We start from the raw sequence: 16,987 nt of genomic DNA on the forward strand, positions 1-16,987 counted from the left end.
AATCTTACAGTCAGATGTCCATGGTTTCCCTGATCATTCTGTTTTATTGCAGATCCTGCTGAGACTGCATTAACAACTGCAGCTTGTCACTGTGAAAAAGCCTAGATCCAGACCTTCCAAAGCTATATTCCTCATTTGTGTAGTTAAGGCTTTTATTTTGGCTTCAAGGGACTTAAACACTGACTTGCCATTCCTCCACGAAGTCTTTGCGGAATTGTTTTAATTGAGAGACCTCTTTTAATAATACCGTGGCTATTGTCACCACTTGCTGGTTTCAAGGTATTGGCTGCTATATTGTAGGCCTGATGTGGGTCCTGGACACCAAATGTTTCCAGTGAACTTACTGTCTTAAAGCTTTGTTTGTTAATATATATATATATATATATAATTTTTTTCTTATGCTGTATATAGGTAAAGTCACTGACATCCAGCACAGGTTAAGTAATGCAATGAGCATAAAGGTAAATGATGCAACAATGATAACCCAACATTTATAAGCAGAAAACAGCAATAGTAAACACCCAAACACATAGAATTCACCAAGACACTTTGGGAAAAACTGTCACCCTTAGAGTGATCAGACTTGAGAACTGGAACAACACTCAATTAGCATCTCTTTCTGTTGCTATGTTTTATTGGTAAATGTTAGTCATGCTCCTAAAATTTAAGAAATACAGGCAGCTGACATGGTCACTGAAGCATGATGATCCCAAACATATGTTAGAAACACGTTCCAAACAACGTAATAGTCTGTTGTCTTTGCTTTACCCTTCACTAACTGCCTTGAAGCTTTTGAGTCATGCACTTTAGCCTTCTGTCCTCCTGGAAACATACGCTTTCTGGGGAAGACACTTTCATTATTGTGAGGTATTCCCATTTAAATCAGTGATGAAATTTTAGGCAACGATAAGGAAAGCTCCCAAGTAGGGTCCCATCTCGTTCCCTATGCACACGCACCCCCTTCGCTTTGTCCACTCTTTTCATTAGCTTTTTAGTATAAACTTTGTACTATTATGTATAATACCTCCTTTTGGAAATACAGACAAATTCCTTTCGCTATTATACACAATCTCCATGTACTTTTTAAATATGTGACAGTCACTTTAAAAACACCCCACCACTGGATTTCTTCAGTGAATAGAACAGTTTGCCTTTCACTAGGAATATTTTTATTTTTATATACTTTGCAGCAAAAAAGAAAAAATCCCACCCTCAACAGTTATTCTTTATGTGCATATAACATTTGTACAATTGTCAGTTTAAGTTAACAGCATGCAAAATAACAGATAAACCAGTATCACTGCCAAGCTGCTTGGATCTTGCATCCTCTAACAAGCAGCAACTAGAGTCAGAGCACAGAGCTGACAGGGTGAGTTAAGATAGCAAGGTCTTGTGACCGACCCCTGTACATTGCTGGCACCAGCAAGGCTAGACCAAGACTCCAGCCTCTGAGCCTTGGCATGGCTGCTTCCTGACTGACTGGACATATTTGCTAACTGGCCAACTCTGCTCCGCGTTTCTCTCAGCCAGTCCCTTTTGCCCCTGTAATCACACTTGCCGAAATGAGTTGTTTGTCCAGTCACTTTTAACACATAATTTCAGGCTCCATAAATTTAAATACCCATATCCTCCCAATATTTAATGGTATCTTTGTTATTAGGATGACCCAACTGCATTTCTTTAAGTTGGTTGCCTCATACTAAAAGCCTCTTCTGAGAATTTTTTTACCAATAACCTTGAGAATCATCAACATGCTCAGTGGTTTTACATAAACCCCACACACCCCTTTTGAGGGAGGTGAAGAGAGTAACCAAAGAAAATCAGTTCGGTTGAACTGCACTGTCTCTGCTCTACTTAGCTATTTGTTGCAAGACAGGCTGACTATACAATACTGGCACAGGTTCTCAACGCCAGTTTCAACTCGCACTTTTTCAGTGTCAAGAGAAGCATTTTTAGCTTTTTATTTTAACTTACTTCCCTGTTAACAAACATCTTTAAATGTCACTATACATCTCTTTTGATGAAAGCTCGACTTGGAGTAAACCTTTTCACCCAAAATGCAGAAAACTGCATTCCAGGGATACATACAGGATGTTGTCCTATCGATACTGAGGCCCACCCTCATTTTCTAAAGCAAAGAAACTCACATTCTTTCCTGAAATATGTTGTGCCAGTAGGCAACTCATGGAAATGTGCTCATTTTGCAATCCATATATAGTTACTGTTGTGACTAGCCTTTCTTGCCCCATCACTGCCTGAATCATTAACTACCCCTCTCCACACACCCCACTCCAATACTAAGGCCACCACAGCACCCCTACTGATCATGGCCAGAGAGTGGAAAGAATTAGGCCCTTGTTCAACAAAAGGCAGCAGGCTTGCTGCTCCAAACTGCTTGACGATAAATTACCAAGGGAAAAGTGCCATCTTCGGTGGTGATAGGAATGTTCAAAGGTATTTAAGAAGGGATGGGAGAGAGTTACTAACCTTCTGCGTGAATGCAAGGAAGAACAGAATATCAATTGGCAGTGGGACATCACTGAGACAGTTGGTTTAGTCATATCAAGCGAGACAGTTACTTCTCAGGGTTTCTGGGTTTCTATGCATCCAAGGACTAGCTTGTCTCCTCCTCCCTCTCAGCCGAAAAAAAAATATCTGTATTAATTAGCTACTACTACTGAGAGGCGTATTGGGTGAAGCCAGTCTACATAGCAATAGAGGGAATGGGGAACAGTCCGTCTGGACTTTTGTGAGGGATAAATTATGCCTGTACTGCTGCATCTCCTCCCAAAAATGAATCAGGATAGTCAATGCTAAAACAAAGCATCAACCATTCATGCTCCTTGATGTACCTCCAACCATCAGAAGTTGGATGGGTGGCCAGCAAGGAGAGGGTCTTTTGGTGATAGTGTCCTTTCTTTAGAACTTGTTCTCAAGATGTATTCACCTGGTGCCTTTTATTATTATGGAATCATATGGTCAATGAGGTGTGCCTGGCGCCAACACTGTTATCTTTTCAGCGCCCGGTCAAGGCTTTCCTCTTCTCCCAGGCATTTTAGCATGTGTTTTTAAATTGTTTTTTTTTTTTATTAAATTGTGTTTTTAAATTGTTTTTTGTGTTTTAAAATTTGTATATTTGTTTTTATTGTTTTAATTGCTGTAAACCGCCCAGAGAGCTTCAGCTATGAGGCGGTATATAAATGTAATAAATCATCATCATCATCATCATCATCATCATCATCATATTTTAGTTGCTGGACTATGTTCTGTTTGTCCTTACTAAATTAGACAAATATATTTTCTGACTTAAATTGCTTTTATTGTCATCCTTGCTGCTGTTTTATGTATATTTTTATTGTTATTTTTAAATATTGTTTTGTTTGTAAATTGTAAGCCTTGAGTGTTTTTTATATTGTCTTTCTACTATAAAATTTCTTCACCACCACAAAATGTATTCTGGTCAGGGCCACTGCTCTTGCTTGCAACACAGAAATCTAGCTGAATAAGGCATCTGGGTCAGCATTTACTCAAATAGTCCCAACTGGGTTCCAGGTACAACAGTAATGGACTGAGAGCTATGGGGCTGTAGGGTTTTCTACAACTACAGCTTACTCTTTCTCGCATATCCAGTGCCCGGCTCATCTAATACAGAATTTGTATAATGTATGCTGGAAGCTCAGAATAGAGTGGGAAGTATGTTGGTTCATTAATGTCCTATATGGCTTGGGGTGCAAATACCTAAATGAACGGCTGTTTCCACAACAACTTGCCGGTGCTCCCCACCATCTGAGGTGAGATGGGTTGTGTCAGCAAGAAGGCCTTTTCAGGGGTAGCTTCCCAATTGTGCCATTTCCTCCCCAGGGAGGCTTGCCTGGTGCCTGTTTTTCTGTCTTTTTGGTGCCAGGCAAAGACCTTTTCGTCATCTTGGGCCTTTTAAGCTTTGTACTTGAACCATTTTAACCTGGTTTTTTTCCCTAATTTTGTCTAGTTTTTATTGTCATTCATCCTGTTGAAAACTGCCCTAGGAATCAAATGGGTGATGGGTTATATATATATGGATTAAATAATAAATTACCTGGCCTAACTGGTCTTGGAGGTGGCGCCAAGATCGCTTCTCAGCAACTTCAAAATAAGGCATTAGGAATGGCTTTGCATGATAAGCATGAGAAACTGCAGCCTCTGTAACAACCCAGAACAACTCGCCTCCATATAACAGATCTGGAAACATGCATTCTTATTATTGTAGATCTTGAATTAACATAGGTGGCATGGCTGGATCATTATTGTATGAAGATGTAGATATATACTTCAGAGGAAATTATTGCTACTACCCATGTATTACCAAGGAGACCTGTAACTGAGAATTCAGAAAGTGATCTTTTTCACAGCTCACCTCCTAATAAGTGACAGCAAAAACATCAGTGCTAATTTTACATGCTGAGCACTAATTGCAAATTTCAGTTTGAAAGCTTCTATCTGCAACGGCTGGCAAAGGCACGTTCTAAAGCCAACTTAATTTTCAATAACTTTCAAACCCACTAATTATAGTTCAAGATGTATTCATAACAGCAGATTTTTCCAAAGATCACACATTCCGCAAACACATTCATTTTCAGTTTTGCAAAGTTCTGGCAAATCAAGATGCTGCTGAAAATATGCCTCATGATTGTTATGTGACTATCAGAAGTCAAAGTGTAGTGCTAAACTGGGTATAGGCGACTAGGATTAAAGAACAAAACCAGATGGGAATAATGCAACTATGGAAACAAAACCTTACATCAAACATCAATACAGAAAAATCAGGAATGTGATTTCTCTTCCAATGGCAGCTATTCTATGTAGTGTAAGAGTATGGATTTGGATTTTTCTCTTTCCACTATATTCACATCTTATTAGACATTAAAGGTCTGTGTAACCTCCTGACCTATGGGTGGCCTAAAACCAGATGTTTTTACTTGCTGAATGGCTTAAAGGATGCTGGAAGGCAGCTGCTGTATCAAACAAAACAAGATCTTCACTGTCTGCTAAAGAAGAGATTATTCTAGCTGTTCTTCCAAAAAGTGACCAGGTGGTAGTGAAAATAGGACATTTCCTGAAGAACTATCAGATATTGCAACTGACAGAATTAATTAGAACTGTTATGAAAGATGAATCTCAGCTTTTCAACTGTGGTTTAATTTAAAGGCAATTTAACAAAATAAAAATTCACACATCTTTTGTTGACCCAGAGTATTTACAAATCATTGGACTCTGAGTTGATTACTTTCTGCAAGCTCATGTAATTCCCATGTGTACATCTGAAACCTGATTCATGCACTACAAATCAGGATATCTTGCCTCCAACTGCCACCACAGGGGGTTCTAAAGGACCAACTCGCCCTGAGAAGAGTGGAGAGCTGTCTTTCCACTATATTGTAACTTTTTTTAACCAATCCTTGTTGATGTAATAATAATTTGTATACCTTCTGTGAGGTCTGCCTGAAAAGTTATGTATAAAATACTAATGAACAAAGGTACCAGAAATATGGGAAACTATGCATGTCTTCCTCCGCAATGTAACACTGAATAAAACGGACCACGCTTTGTTTTTTTACCTATAGGACAATCCTGTATGTTTACTCAAAAGTAAGTCACATTGTGTTCAGTGGGACTCATTCCCAGACCATGTGAGTATTGGATTGCAGCCTTAGAGCCTCTGCCAGGATGCATGCCTAATGTATGCAATTCCCTAAGGAAAGAACCTTCAGCTGTAAAAGGGCTCCTTTCCACCAGATGTCCCTGAAAAGAATTATGATTTCTTTTTAAATGATAAAGTCACACAGCATTTATGTAGCAATTTGAGCAAGCAATACGCTCTGAAGTAATCACTGATCATTATTTTTAAGGGTTGTTCTCCATTAAAAGTATATAGGCCTAACTCAATGTTTGCCAAGGAAAATGTTTTCTGAGTAGGTAACTGACTGATGCAATCTCATTGCAAGGAATCAATTAAACTGAAAAAGATGAAAAAATACAGAACTTTTTCTTAGTGGGACAACTTAATAAGACTCTGAATGGGGCAGAGATAGATGACTGTTTTACAGAGCTTGGAAGATTACTTTTAAAAAGTAATAAATTACAGTTACAATTACTTGGCCCAAAAAAGTAGTAATTACCGTTACAATTACAATTGCTCTGAAAGTAACTGGTTACTTTACTTTTTCTCAAAAGTAATCACTACAATTACATTTCAGTTACTTTTTAAAAAAAACTCCTACAAGGTGCTGGCCTTGGCTGCTGCACATCTAAGAAGCCTAAAACAATATTAAAAATAAACACACACACACAGGGGGTAGTAGAATAAAAAAATTTATCCATAAGATTAACATAATGGCATAACAGAATCTCACATCCCCCCAAGCAATGAAGATACCCCAACTCTTGAAATCAAATTTTACACTTGAAATGCTTTTATAATATGTTTGTTATGTCTCAAAAGAACAAGATGCTCAAAGAGCATGTCAGACAAGGAATTTCTTTTTACAGTCATTACGTTGCCACCAGTACTGAACAGGCATTCTACTGCGGCGCTTGAAGGCATGCCTGTGTTGTGCTGCAAAAAACACCGCAGCACACGTGGAAAGCCATGGAGTGATGACACTTCCCTGCTGGGAGACCTCAGGTACCTCACCAGTTCCTCCTCAGCAGTGTCCACTGCTGACTTCTTGCCCTGGGGCAGAAAGTTAAAGAAGTCATCTTCTAAGTCATCTCCTTCCTGGTCTTTATCTGAAGACTGATCACTGTCCTCATAAAGTACACCCATCTTTATTTCAGCTTTCAACAAGGCTTCCACTGTGTATCTAAGAAAGAGAGAGGATATGTTAACACATATATGTTAGGAAACCATCATCTGCTCTTCATTTCCTGATGCTTGTCATGTCCCCTGGTTCAGGGTCCAGCCTGAGCCTGTGGATGATGACATGGAAGGTAGGAAGGTGACCAAGTCACCACACTCATGGGGCAGCACAGCAGACCCTTAAGGATTACCTGCAGCAACCCAAGGTTGTGATGAGGAGCCCCAGGAAGAAAAGGACCAGCCCCTGCCTACCACCTTAAGCCCTCTGATGCCTCCCTTGAGACGACATTTCCCTTGGAGTAATCCACCCAAAGGGCTTCCCTAATGTTCTTACTTGTTGGTATGGGTGGCGGCCTGACACGATTCCAGACAATCTAGTTTGAAGCGAGGGTGTAGGCAGGCTGCCAGAAAAAGCCTCTTGTCCTCCCAGATAGCTGCAAACCGCTTTCTTAGGGCTCTCAGCAGCTGAAAACAGTATGTGTACCTCTCAGGTTTGTTTTCCAGTCCTTCTAACTTGAGGTCCAGATTGCAGAGCGTTGTAGCGAACATGCCGTTCTCCCGTTGCAGGATATCTAGGGACTGGGCTAGTGGCTCCATAATCTCTGTGTATTCCTGTACCACTTCAATCTCAGCAGCTGTGATCCGGACAAGGAGCAGCGGTCCATTATGGCATGCATTTTTAGTGGCACAGTTGACAGGAGCTCATGTAGTTGCTTCAACGCATCAAAGGTGGAATTCCACCTGCTCTTATTCGGTACCTTCAGATACACACCACATTGCGCACGGATATACTCAGCAATCTGGGCTGACTGGTTCTGCTTGGACCACAACTTGCTGCACTTTCCCATCAAGGAACGAAACTGTTTCTTGAAAGGACCAAGAAGACTACTTTTGGAGGAGTCAGAAAGCATGGCCTCTATGTCTTGTGTTGCCACAAGGTTGAGGGTGTGGCTAGCACATCTCTGGTGTGGTGGTAAAACAAAATCCTCTCCTGAGTCTGCAGCTTCTTCCTCTGCCTCAGGTCCTGTGTCCAGGATCTCACAGATAGGCACAAACTCCACCTCAGCCTCCTCCTCCTCCTGGTTATCACCATCATCGTCACTGGTGCCTGCAGCTTCCACTGGTTCTTTGGCCATGAAAACTCTGAACGCTTTCACAAAGTTGGAGCCATTGTCTGTAGTAGTGCACATAATTTTGTTGTGGATCCTGTACTGTACATGTACATCATGCAGTGCTTTTGAAAGGACATCGTATGTATGGCGCCCCTTCAGACGCTTACAAGCCAAGGCCCCGACCTCACGTTTCAGGGTAGTTGGGTTGATCCAGTGGGCTGTTACCCCAAAGGAACTCTTCTTGCCATTGGCCAACAATCTGCAGTGGTTGCTATATATGCCACAGCACCCATTCGGTTTGCAAGAGTTTCTCTCATGTGGCATGCTCTCTTCTCAATTCTGTCTCTCAGAGTCTTGGCACATATGATGGTGAGATCTTTGGGGAGTCCAATGCGAACCAGATTAATGAATGATAGTTTGTCCACAGTCTGAAGTGGTAATGTCTCCTCTACAATGAAATCAATGATTCTCCTGTCGAGATTGCTCTGGGTGACAGGCTCCCTGCCAGATCCCCACCTCTCAAGGGTTGTCTGCTGCTGCTTCAGCATTTTGGGAGGAGGGGTGTCATGCATTGGTTCAGGAAGGCCACGTCTCCTTGCCTTTATTGCTTCTTCAATTGCTCTCAGCTTCTCAGGGTGTGCCCTCTGAGGAAGAAGAACAAAGCACGAATCCAAGAAAAAATGGAAGAGGAACTTCACAATTTAAACATAAATAGACAATGGACACTCTTTGAGGACCAGCATGACAAAGGCTTACCTCAAAATGTTTCTTCACATTGGATGAGGAGGAAACAGCTGATCTCAGATTTTTGATCCTTGGAAGGCAGTAATTGCATCGTACAACAACATTTTTCCCACTCTGGCTCACAAATGTACAAGCTTTCTCAAAGCCAAACCATGGTACTTGCTGTTCTGCAGATGTGGCTGTGGGCAACTGGCACTGCTTCATGCCCTCCTCCTCCTCGTGCACAGGGCCTCCTTTCTGAACCTCACTTTCTAGTTTTGCCTCCTCAGGATCAACAAGCTGTGACTCAAGTGGCCGCACTAACTGACTGCTGCTCTCAGCAGCAAAACCTGCAACAGGCGTCTCTGTCATAAACAAGAGATAATGCTCCTATATGGGTGAACTTCAGCTGTGATGTGCCCCCATCTCTTCCCCATGCTGCAAGATGCCCCAGTCAGAGTGGAAGTAAGCAGGTCGATAGCACAATTAAAAGAGATCCTATTTGCATCATTTTTGCTCACTGAATAACCCTGCCTGGGACAGTCCTACTATCTCACAGGGTTGTTGTGAGAACAAAATGAGACTAGGGTTCAAATCCCCACATAGCCATGAAGCTCACTGGGTGACCTTGGGCCAGTCACTGCCTCTCAGCCTCATGAAAACCCTATTCATAGGGTCACCATAAGTTGGAATCAACTTGAAGGCGGTACATATATTTTTTATTTTGAATATGATGATTATGATAATAAATATGCAGCATTTCAAATTAATTCTGTATGAGAAGCATTCCATGCCAAGCTTGGAAAACCAAGGATGAGGTATAAAATGTAGACAAAAATACTTTTGACAAAATGCCGTTTATCTTTTATATCTATATCTATAATTAGCAATACAGCTGAATGATGTATGTAAAGTATTTTTTCTTTCCCTTTTCTTTTTTATTAATATTTTAGTACTACTGCGAAAGTTCTGATGAAAGAATAAAGCATTCATTAGCCAAATTCAAATGATTAGAACACATCACATAAATTCCACTGAAGTTGGAGTTTTTGCCATAGAAAATGAAAAAAACATATAACCTATGATAGCCCAATAGACAATCAGAACTAATATAAAACCCTATTGCTTCTCATTTGCAAATCTTGCAAGATCTAAGGTAACTCTAGATCATGTGAGTTCAGGTGATGCATGTTATGTACATTTGTATAGATATTAGCAGAGATTGTCAACACTCTATCTCTCTCTGGGACTGGGAATCTCTCTCTTTCTCACAGAACATGAGTTTGAGAGCTGGGGGACTGAGAGGAGGAGCTGCAAGGACCCTACTTCTCACCTCATCTCTGCCAAGAACATAAAAATCAGACTTAAGCCATTTATTATATGCCTAATGATTTATTATTATTATTATTATTATTATTATTATTATTACTGAGACAGTTTTTGTCCCACATACAATTCAGTCTTGTGATTAAACAGGACAAAAATACAAATAAAAAGAAAGATGGAGTTCAAATAAATATACAATAAAAAGCTAGCCGGCATTTTAAAAGGCAGGAGTGCTCTGTCTGGATAAATACAGCACACAGGTATGTATGCATGGGAACAAGGGGGAGAGTTCAAAAAGGGGGGGAAGGAAGAGAAGTAGGCCGAAGTTTCGGAAGTGCCTTGTGATTGATGGAGGGGGCGGCAGAGGCAAGGAGAGGCAATGGGGGGGGCAGAACGGTGCTGTGGGGGGGGCAGAATGGTGCCACGGGGGGGCAGAACGGTGCTGTGGGGGGGGCAGAATGGTGCCACGGGGGGGCAGAACGGTGCCGCGGGGGGGCAGAACGGTGCCGTGGGGGGGCGGGGGGGCAGAACGGTGCCGCGGGGGCGCACACACACACACAAATCATCGTCACTCACCTCCACAGCTCTTCGCCATTCTGCTGCTGCCTTTTCTCCTCCGTTGTCCTTGCCCTGGCTTTTTCCTCCGGCGTCCATTTTTTCCTCTCAGATGCTAGCAGGCCCTGCCTATTCACCTCTTCCCTCGTGCATCCTAACACAGATCACGAGGGAAGAGAGAGTCTGCGCAGAGGTCCAATCAGTGTGAGGCACATGTCTTGTGTTAACCAATCACAGCCAGGAGCTGTCTTCCCCTTGTTCCCGCCCCAAGTAACGTGCAACCTAACGTGGAAACGTTAAAGTTGCAGCTGAAAAGTAGGGAAATTACTAGTCGTTCTGTTACTTGCCAAATGTAATGGAATTACCCACTCGTTATTTAAAATTGTAACGAATTACAAGTAACTCATTAAAAATAACGAGTTACTTCCAAGCTCTGCTGTTTTACCACATTTTAAGATAAAACACTGTAATATTTCATGTTGTAAACTTTCCCAAGTGGTGTTTTTACACTACAAAGGTGGGATATAAATGTTTAAAATATTTTAACGTTTTATTTGAATGTATTATTTATTATTATTGTGACTTTGTATCCCAACCTTCTTCTAAGGACCTCAAATTAGCATTTATAGGTGTTATTTCATTTTTTCCTCTTACAAAAACAGGCCTGTAATGAACGTTAGGCTAGGCACATGACTGACCAGGTTGCCTAGTACCTTTATGGCTGATGAGGAATTTGAATCTAGATGTTCCTGGTTTAAGTCCAACATTCTACCCACTACACTGTTCTGCCTTTTTGTGGACAGCTAAAGCTTGCACACACAGAATTCAGACAGAAGAATTCAGACAAAGGGAAATTCTATCTTCTATAAGCAATACTGGCTGTCAACTCAGAATATTATTATCTCTTTATATAGTTGCCAACAGAAACCAGAGTGCTTTACGGAATGGCCTAGTTCACACAACACGCTAAGCTAGACCAAGGTTTGTTCTTGGTTACAGCTCATGGTTGGTGAAGAGAGAGCTTAACCATGAGCCTCGGTTAAAACAGCACATTAAGGCAAACCTTGGCATAGCTTGGTGTGGCAGCAAAAACTACTAGGGATGGGCAAAGCGACTGTAAATTTCTCTCCAGAAACCCACACAGTCTCACTAAACCATAGTTTGGCTTAGCATGTCCTGCAAATCAGGCAATCATGGAAGGTGTACGGTCCTCTTTCTGAGGGGTTACAACCAACATTCAGTGCTTTTCAACCAAAGTCCCATGGTATGTTATAATCTTCCACTTCAGGAACTTCACTTTCCCCTCTTGCACCAGCCAGTCATCGCCACTATGACAAAGAATGTAACAAATATGCCCAAAACACAAAGCTCCATACTGAAAAGTTAATGATCTCTCACAATTATGGTTATGAACATTCTTAATTTTCCAATTGCCAAATGATCTTGAATAATTTTAACTTTGTGCTGTGGGGGGGGCACAGACAGGAAACAAAAGGTGGGGGTTCTGCAGGATATCACAACAGGTTAGAAACTGCTGCAATAGACAAACTAAAGGGAGAAGAGGAGAAATGTCCAGACTTAAAAAATAAATGGTAGGGGGTGCAAGCTAGTCAAGTATGGCTGGGGTTCAGTGGCTGAACCCAATGATTCCTTTTGGCCACTTAGCATAAATTTCCTATATCTACCTGTGGTATATTCTAAATTCTATGCAACAGGTTCTTTACAAAACCTAAAGAACAGAGATAAAAACACTAAGGATTTACAATATATTATCAGAAGTCCAGATATTTTTAGGGGGGGAAGAAGTATTATTCAGTTTTCTGTAAATGAATCCAAAATAATTCTAAGAAAAGCAACAGACATGAAGACTCTTCCACCATCCTATCTTTCACACCTTTCTCATATTTTAACCCATAATGTTGAAACAAAGATCACTGCTGTACCTCAACAGCTTGCACTGTCTATAGTTTGCTCATTGCCAAAGATTCAGTGGAGGGTACCAAATATGATAATGTTAAAGGGCAAACTGGGGGGACTCTTGCTCAACCTCTCAGCCACTCAGCTACAGGGGAGAGCCAATAAGGGAAAGTGTTCATCCAGTGACTTTTCCAAGAAATTTATCAGTTTCCACAAGTCGTCTTTTGCAACATAAAGAAAGGTTATGTTGCCATCTCACTCTGGCTCACAAGTTTAAATTCCCATTACAGCAACACCCACAGAGTTCCCTGCTCCCTCAACTAATCTAATAGGAATGTGACTAGCCTTCAATGGAGCTGGCCAATATATATATGAATGAATGAATGAATGAATGAATGAACGAACGAACGAATAAATAATTAATAAATATTCATTCATTCATTCATATATATATATCCCACCCTTCCTCCCAGCAGGAGCCCAATATAGAGAAGTCTAACTTCAATAGCTACAATATGATCTTTATCATTGTGCAATGACACAAGGATCTTTTGCTAACTTTTGTTTGTTCTGAATAGTAGGTGTTGTGTCTTCCCCTATTGGGAAGAATAAAGCTCACAACCACAAATGTTTTGAAACAAGAAACAGAGGTAGATGTGCTTGGTTACAATTAAAGCTCCCAAGATTAAAATGGATTATATATTCTAAGAAGCTCGAAGAACCTGTCTTGACTAGATAGTTCAACTAAAAGGCGTTAAAAAATTATCAAATGCTCTCACACCAATTGTGATCAGTGTTCTCCTCCATACTGCAGACAACCACAGCAATGGTAAGATCATCCAGGTACCATCATTATTTTTTTTCCAGCCAGGTAGATTGTCTGCATTAACACAGATAACACTAAATTGTTATTGTGTTACACTAAACTAAAAACTGGGTCAAATCCATAATTTGGAATTGGATTTCTGTTATGGAACAAGTTTTTCTGCGTAAGCTTTTAAATGTGCCATCCATGGAGCCTTCAGGAGCCTCTCCCTTCTACATATCATTTGTGTTGCCTCTGAGTGCTACCAGGGGGTATGAATGGCATTTCTACAGCTCTTTATATTGCAGGCTGAAGGTCACACAATCACTCATCTGCAAAGACTTTGTGAAATGCTCTGCAAGGATCTCACAAATTGATGAAAGTCAATACAGTTTTTGTATGCATTTGTTTTTAGTAAGCAAAAAAAGAGAAAATTAATCACATGAGCTTTCGGGAAGGTTTGTTTTGTTTGTTTGTTTGAAGAGGAAACAAGACAGACCAAAGAGGAAGTAAGCTCCAGGTATACAGAACTGCAAAGGGCAAAGATCAAAGGCCAATGAAGAAAGCCAGAATTTAACCAAAGACAACAGACTGAACAGGAAGAAAACAGACAAGAACAGACAAAAAATAAAGAGACAATGGGAGGCTATAACTGTATGCCAAAGCACATACTTTGCATGTAGAATGGGTCATGGAGGGAGGGAACCTGGTGCCCCCCAAATGTTGTTGGATTCCAGTTCCTATTAGCCCCAGCCAGCATGGCCAATGGTGAAGAATGATAAGAGTTGTAGCCCACCAAAATCTAGAGAGCCACAAGTTTCTCACCCCTGGTGAAGGATGTAGAAGGGTCAAGGTTCAATCCCCAGCATCTACATGTCTGAAAACCTTGAAAGCTGCTGCAGACAATACTGAGCTAGATGGGTGGTCTGAATCATATAAAGTGGTTTCTTACCTTTCTAGAAAAACTAGAGCATGAAATTTACATGCAGAAAGAAGGATTTTGAAGTGAAGAGAAGCCAGTGAAGAGAGCTAAACTGGTACATGAATGCATTAAAATATGATGTAGAAAGTAGAGTTCAGCAAATGATAGTTTGTTGGCCAGGAAAATAAGATTTACAGTTACCACCTTAAATTGTCATATAAGCCCATTTCAGTCAGTACACTAAGAAATTGACTGAACTAGCCTGGTAGATGGTTACCATGCCCACTTCCAACAAGATAGTGTGGTCAGAGACCTGCAACTGGGCTTTGTTATAGTTTGCAGCACTGAGGAGTTTCAAGATATTCAATCTACACAGCTTCTAGTCACTCAGCAACTTGTACCACTGACCAAATGAGCCAGAGGTCAGGGCTTATTTCAAAATTCTGATTAAATTATTTTGATTATTTCAAACGTTTACTTATATCTTAGTAGGAAGCATGGCTGCGCAGGTACAAGGTTCCATGCTGTGGCACTGCACTGAGGAAACAAATCCCTCTAGATCAGCCTTTCCCAACCAGTGTGCCTCCAGATGTTGTTGGACCACAACTCCCATCTTTCCTGACCATTGGCAATGCTGGCTGAGGCTGATGGGAGTTGTGGTCCAACAACATCTGGAGGCACACTGGTTGGGAAAGGCTGATCTAGATGTTACACTGGTTCATCTGCCTTGTACAGAGTCATGCATGAATCAGATGAGGAATTCTCATAAGTAACTATGATTGCAAAGTCAACAACAACATAACCAAGCTGCTCTCTCCTGCTTGCAAACATGACGCCACAGAACCCAAGTGCTACGCGTCAGAGCCCAGCAGCATGAAAAGATCACCAGATGCCATTGCAGCAGCAGCAGCTCTCTGCAAACACCATTAGGACCGGGTTGCCAAGCATACTTTTAAACACACTTGCAGCGATTCTTCATGTACTCAGTACTGTACTGAAACCACTGCAACAGCCATGTTTGAGGACGTACGATGACTTCATCTTACTACAAAGAAGTAGCATGTCTGTGAGCAGAAAATAAATGTACACACACACATACACCCCTACCTCACCATCTGAAAAACACCGAGCCTGAGCCAGCATCAGCACCTGACATCCTTGGGCAGCTGCCAGGCCACCACTGGCATCTGCTTATGGCCCAGCTTTGTGAAAACAAAATTCAGTTCAGCACTCTCACCAGTGCTGACTAGCTCATCTAGCTGCCATTTAAATTCCCCACAATGCCCCAGAGTGGTGCTATATGAAGAGCACTGAGGGAAATTTTCAAGATGGCTAGACTAGGCAGGTGCGGCCTAGCTATCATTTGAAAGAGAAGTCATGCTGTCACTTTGAAAGGGGTTCCTGAGAGAAGAGGCTCTACCATTTCTGCTTTCCCAAAGATCTTGAGCAAAAGGGGAAGAGGATCTCACTTGCAAAATTGACAAAAAGGTTTAGGCCAGCCATGTTCTTATGTAAAACAGTGAAAACCATTCTTAATCAGCATTTCTTCACTTGAAACCTATATTATCTTCCAAGAATGGTGTTACTTTCCTCCATATCAGCCATCCTGGAAAAGATACTGAAGAATCTAATAGATTCATGTGCCACAAGCCACCCTAACTCCTGCCCCAAATGTAGCTACATAAAGCCCCAAATCAATTCATCTATAACCACCAATCTGGGAAGGAGGTAATTAAATTTAATCTGTGACAGCTAAGTAGTTAGTTTTATCCACACATTATTATTTTGCTAAGCACAGAAATACTATTTTAGTTTTGTTATAATTTGGCTGGGCAAACTTTCACAGAAAGAAGGAAAAATGTTTTTGATGGCTTGTTCAAAAGGAAAAACAGCAATTTATCAGAGGTTATGTAAAAAACACTCATACTTGTATTGGAAACTTCAGCTTGGCAGAACACATTTCATTAGAGTTGATTCTTTTAAAATGTTCAGTGAAAAAATAACATTGTTATAATCCCGTTAACAGCTTGGCCTAAATTAAAAGAAATAAACGTCAAAGCCAGAAACTTCCCTACATCCTTAACCCAGCCTTTATGTAAAAAGAAATGGGACAAGTAAAAGAAAACTTCCCTCAAACCTTCAGATCCAAAGAGGCAAATTAAGACCAATATCCTTACTTGCCATGGCTGCTGCCCAGCTTCTGTCAGAACAAATTCCTTAATATTGACATCTGTTGCCATGCTGGTCCTAGAGAATAAGGGGGACTATTGAAATTACAGCACCCACGTGGAAGCTGCTGAAAGCACTTTCCTGTGGCAGCCCCCCATTCAGCAAGTGCAATGCTTCCAAGCACCACTACGTCAGCCCAAGTGTCTATAACACATCCATGCCAGGGATTGCCAGATATGTGCACAGCTGGCATGGAGACACTGCGTAGGTTTGGGCAGACTCACAGGATCAGATGCTTTAGAGTGTTACACCACACTCTACACTGAATATGTAATATTTAGGAGTCAGATCTTGAGGATACAATGAAAACTGCATATGAATGTGATACCTAAACATACGGTTTCTAAATTATCAGAAAGATAAACATTTATTTATTCATGGAATTTACTGGCTGCCTTTCCAACAAAAAGTTTTGAGGTTAAGAATTCCAAAATTCTTCCATGTGGTATGGCAGCTTTGAGACCACAAGGAAGCAGCTTACTCATGTTGGTTGGTTGCTGCCTCAACATCAGAAGCTTGTTTCCTCATCATGTAAAAACAAGCGTACAGTGTTTTTATTAGGG

At 41.1% G+C, this 16,987-nt stretch overlaps 2 protein-coding genes across 7 annotated transcripts in view; both read right to left on the bottom strand.

Annotated features, from left to right (window-relative positions):
- The window catches only part of DYM (dymeclin), a 282,022-nt gene that overhangs the window by 170,060 nt on the left and 94,975 nt on the right, over positions 1 to 16,987 (bottom strand). The window lies entirely within an intron of this gene.
- On the bottom strand, positions 6,365 to 7,672 carry LOC133375629 (uncharacterized). 2 transcript variants are annotated; one of them, XM_061607420.1, is made up of 2 exons: positions 7,320 to 7,672; positions 6,365 to 6,839 (listed from the first exon to the last, which is right to left on the bottom strand). In XM_061607420.1, the coding sequence occupies exons 1-2, from the start codon at positions 7,430 to 7,432 to the stop codon at positions 6,434 to 6,436; spliced, it is 519 nt and encodes a 172-aa protein (XP_061463404.1). In that variant the 5' UTR covers positions 7,433 to 7,672; the 3' UTR covers positions 6,365 to 6,433. The 2 variants fall into 2 exon arrangements, with proteins under 2 accessions (XP_061463404.1, XP_061463403.1); XM_061607419.1 differs by having other exon boundaries at positions 7,170 to 7,672.

Source organism: Rhineura floridana, chromosome 1 (assembly GCF_030035675.1).
Source record: "Rhineura floridana isolate rRhiFlo1 chromosome 1, rRhiFlo1.hap2, whole genome shotgun sequence".
Taxonomy (NCBI): domain Eukaryota; kingdom Metazoa; phylum Chordata; class Lepidosauria; order Squamata; family Rhineuridae; genus Rhineura; species Rhineura floridana.